Genomic DNA, 4,150 nt, shown 5'->3' with positions numbered 1-4,150 from the left:
GTGGACGGACAGCTGCAAGGCAGCAGTCCGCAGCAAGCGGCAAGCCTACCACAAGTTCCTGAAGGTGGGCTCCGCAGACGCCTTTGCAGACATGAAGTCTACAAAACCCCAGTGCAAGAAAACCATTGCCCAGGCCAAGCTCGCCTACTGGAACACCAAAAAGGACGATGACACCGACCTCTCTGCAGCCTGGAGGAAACTGAAGATTCTGAAGTGCCGGTACAACCCCCCCGACTCCGACCTCACCACCCCTGATGGAATTATCCTCCGCACGCCCGTGGAAAAAGCAGAGGGCTTCCTTCGCCACTTCTCCGAAGCGAGCTCTACTTCCAACCTCCCAGAGGCCCAACGTCACTTCCGTCAGGAGCAAGAGACCAATATGGACCTCTCCCCCCCTACGGGGGAGGACACTCCTCTCACCCTCCGTGAACTCCGCTGGGCACTAAGAGCAGTTCGATCCACGAAGAAGTATCCTGGTGCTGTCAAAATCACCTACCCACTCCTGCGCCACCTCCCCCCTCTACTACAAGAGACCCTCCTTCAACAAGTGTTGGAAGGAGGGAACTGTACCGGAGGCATGGAAACACGCCATAGTGATCCCTATCCCCAAGAGTGGTAAACCCCGGAACAAGATAGCCAACCACAGGCCTGTTTCGCTCACCTCCCACGTAGGGAAAATCTACGAGAGGATGGTACTCAACCGACTGTCGCACTTCGTGGAATCAAGAAGAGCCCTTCCAACACTCCAGGCAGGCTTTAGGAAGAGACGAAGCGTCACGGACCACATCGTGAGGCTGTCTGAACATATCCGAAGGGCCCAGCGACAGAGGAGGATCTTGCACACCTGCTTCCTGGACATCGCCAAAGCATTCGACACGGTCTGGCACGCCAAGCTCCTTCACAAACTAAAGTCCTTGGGAGTCTCCCCAGCTATCTACGATTTCACCCGATCGTTCCTCTCCAATCGCTCCATCTCGGTGAGATGGAAGGGAACCCTCAGCCAACAGGCCCCCGTCGACATGGGAGTCCCCCAAGGCTCTGTCGTGGCCCCCCTACTCTTCACACTACTGCTGGCGGATGTCGGAAAAGGCGTGCGCAACGACACGGTCGTCACTGCCTATGCCGACGATGTAGCACTATGGCGCAAGTCCAGGCACAGGCGTCCCAAGCGGGACTCTGCACAACACAAAGCGGAACTTCGGGTATTCCAAAGCCAAATAGAGCTGGTGGTGGCACAACTCACGACCCTGAGATTCTCACTCTCCTAGACAAAAACGGTGTACATGCCTGTACATCAAGTTGGCTACAATAGGGGAGAGTATCCCAACTGGAACCACATCACAGTCTGTGGCTCACCTGTGAAGCCCACGGCCTCAGCCTGATACCTGGGAATCATTTTCCAGAGAGACAGACGGTGGACCAAGCACATCCAACAGGTCTCCCGAAACGCTAGACGAGCACTCAACCTGGTTCGGGCTATCCGACACAAGTCCTGGAGTAAGCACCGTGCCACCCTTATTCCCATAGTCCAGAGTCTTGTGCGCTCTCGGCTCCTCTTTGGCGCCCCTGCCCTCCACGACCTACCGCCAGAGACCCTACGCAACATGACCCGGATCGAGTGCCAAGCACTCTGCCTAGTGCTCGGTCTACCGACATCAGTCCCGCAGGAGCAAGTATACAGCGAAGCTGGGATCCTTCCTCTCCGACATCGTGTCAAGCGGGATGCCTGCAGATACCTTTTTGGCTCCGCGAGGGTCCCAAACTCTACGGATGCGGAACTGACAGAAGGCTGGGTCGAAAACCAGATTACAGCTCTTATTCAAGGCCTTCCCAGCTCAATAAAGGACATCTGTCTCGCAGCCGGACTTCGACCAGACGACCGAAGGCTTGTATCCCAGCATCAATTCGACCCTGTTCCTCCCTGGGACCTGGACCCTCCCGACGTCACACCTGGCATCCCCGGACTAAACCGCGACGACACCCCCCACCTGCTGTTAATGCGGACCCGAGAGTTACTGGCGAGAAAATATGCGAAAGACTTCCTCGTCTACACAGATGGCTCCGTCCGTGAGGACGGCCGCACTGGAGCGGGAGTCTTCCTGCAGCCGACAAACGAATCCTTCTCGGTGAAGCTTCCCCCCACCACCATCCAAACGGCCGAGCTCGTCGCCATCCGAGAAGCAGTGGTCAAGGTCATCAACCTACGCCAACCTCCACCACGAGTCACCATCCTCTCTGACTCCCGAACAAGCCTGACTATCCTGCAGGGAGCATACTACGAGTCGAGGCCCGAACTCCTCGACGACATACTACGCCTCTCGACTGAGGCCACAAATCTAGGCGTCCGCCTCCGTTTCCAGTGGGTCCCATCCCACGTGGGACTACACGGAAATGAAATGGCGGATAGCGCCGCCAAACGAGGCGCTCTACTGCCAGAGGAAAACCGGGTCGTGTTACAGCTCACGGCCTGGGACGGTTTCCGCAGGATAGAACAAGCTTCCTGGGACATCTGGGAGTCGGACTACGCCGCCACCGCAGCCTCCCGGGGATGGCCCACTACTCGCCCTATGACCAAGGCCTCGGCCTCTTGCTCACTACCGCCTCACATATCTTCTGCTATTTCCAGGATCCGGATCAACCATTGGTGGACCAAATTCTTACGACCTACCTGCACCTGAGGCACCGAACCGGTGTCCCTCCAGCACTGCCTCTTCTTCTGCCCCAAGCTGAAGGACCACTTCCTCCCTCTACGAGACCTTCTCGGCGACCCTTCTACAGCCCTGGACCGCCTCCGGGCCAATATCACCACGGATTCAGGCCACACCCATATCGTCCTGGCAGCCCAGCTAACGTGCTCCTCCCCAGTAGGAGCCCTCCTAAAAAAAAAAAAAAAAAAAAAAAAAAAAAAAAAAAAAAAAAAAAAAAAAAAAAAAAAAAAAAAAAAAAAAAAAAAAAAAAAAAAAAAAAAAAAAAAAAAAAAAAAAAAAAAAAAAAAAAAAAAACCGTTCCCTCTGGCACATGATCCTGTCAGGAGCAACCCCCCCCCCCCAAGTTATATCACTCTGTCACACTCCAAACATCATCATAGTTCTTAACTCTTCTTAAACATTTCTTCGCATTCATTCTTACCCTCAACCCACGTTGATTTTTTCTCTGTCATATTTGAGATGGTGCCAATATGAATGGATCGTATTTATATGGAAAACCAGATATAACTGATATTAATGACTAATGAGACTGAATCATTTCTCAAAGACGCAATAGATGATGAAATCAATTCAAACTAATTAAATAAAATCAATTGAAGTTTCAATTTTACAGCCTTCGTTGTCCGTGCAAGTTTGGTATGTAGCGATCATAAGCAAGATGCATATTTTAGGCGAAATTGCGTTCGTGGCACCTATAAACTTCAATCAGTTTGATTGGAAGCACTTTGAGGAATTTCGTGGCTGTTATTCATGCAGTTTCAGTTTGGTTGGTTGTGGGTTTGTTTGTGATTTTGTACATGCTGAGGTTTTTCAACTTGCTGTTTCAATCTTGTAAATCGTTTTCCCCACATGGAGATGATTTTGCTTCATGGATCTGTTTTTATATTGTGGTGCTGCTACTGATATATGGGCATTTTTATGCATAATTATACAAAAAAACTGTATATGTACTTTCCACTGTTCTTGTTTCGTTGTGAAGCACATGCTTTTTGTTAATTTCACAGTTCCACTAATAACTATACAGGTTCTTGTTTCTTTTGGATGTTTTCTATTCGTTTAGTGGTTGTTGCTCGCAGCACATTAGCACAGGGGAACTCACTCGGTTTCGAGTCCAATATTACCAATATTGGATTTTAAACGAATCCAGCGACCCTATCAAGATGACACTGTTACTATACTATAAATATTGTTATTTGATAATAGTGATATTGAGAGCGCCAATAATGTTTTATATGAATTTTGTGTTAAAAGACAAAGAGGAAAGATAAAAATGTTAAAGAAGAAATATTAATCTCTTCTTCGAGAATTAGAATCAATGTAAAAATTAATAAGCTTAACATATTTTTGTAACAAAAGTAATCAAAAAGGATGGAATATTTATACAAATATTTAACCTAACCTAACTGAACCGAACCTAATTTAGTTAATTCAGTTAAAACCTA

The 4,150-nt window shown here is 49.2% G+C and overlaps 1 protein-coding gene across 1 annotated transcript; it reads left to right on the top strand.

Moving 5' to 3' along the window:
• Positions 1-689: 689 nt before the first annotated feature.
• On the top strand, positions 690-2,678 carry LOC143023550 (uncharacterized). The gene is made up of 2 exons (XM_076182108.1): positions 690-1,202; positions 1,404-2,678. The coding sequence occupies exons 1-2, from the start codon at positions 690-692 to the stop codon at positions 2,676-2,678; spliced, it is 1,788 nt and encodes a 595-aa protein (XP_076038223.1).
• The last annotated feature ends 1,472 nt before the right edge of the window (positions 2,679-4,150 follow it).

Source organism: Oratosquilla oratoria, unplaced genomic scaffold (genome assembly GCF_046742065.1).
Source record: "Oratosquilla oratoria isolate Oo_2021 unplaced genomic scaffold, ASM4674206v1 SCAFFOLD50, whole genome shotgun sequence".
NCBI lineage: Eukaryota > Metazoa > Arthropoda > Malacostraca > Stomatopoda > Squillidae > Oratosquilla > Oratosquilla oratoria.
The sequence above is the reverse complement of the archived record's forward strand: the minus strand, read 5'-3'. Positions and strand labels throughout refer to the sequence as shown.

What these genes read in the sequence shown, in the direction of transcription:
- LOC143023550 (XM_076182108.1), top strand. Translation starts at nt 690, where the DNA reads ATGGTACTCAACCGACTGTCGCACTTCGTGGAATCAAGAAGAGCCCTT. An exon ending in AACACAAAGCGGAACTTCGG is followed by an intron (nt 1,203 to 1,403) that starts GTATTCCAAAGC and finishes ATCATTTTCCAG; the next exon opens with AGAGACAGACGGTGGACCAA.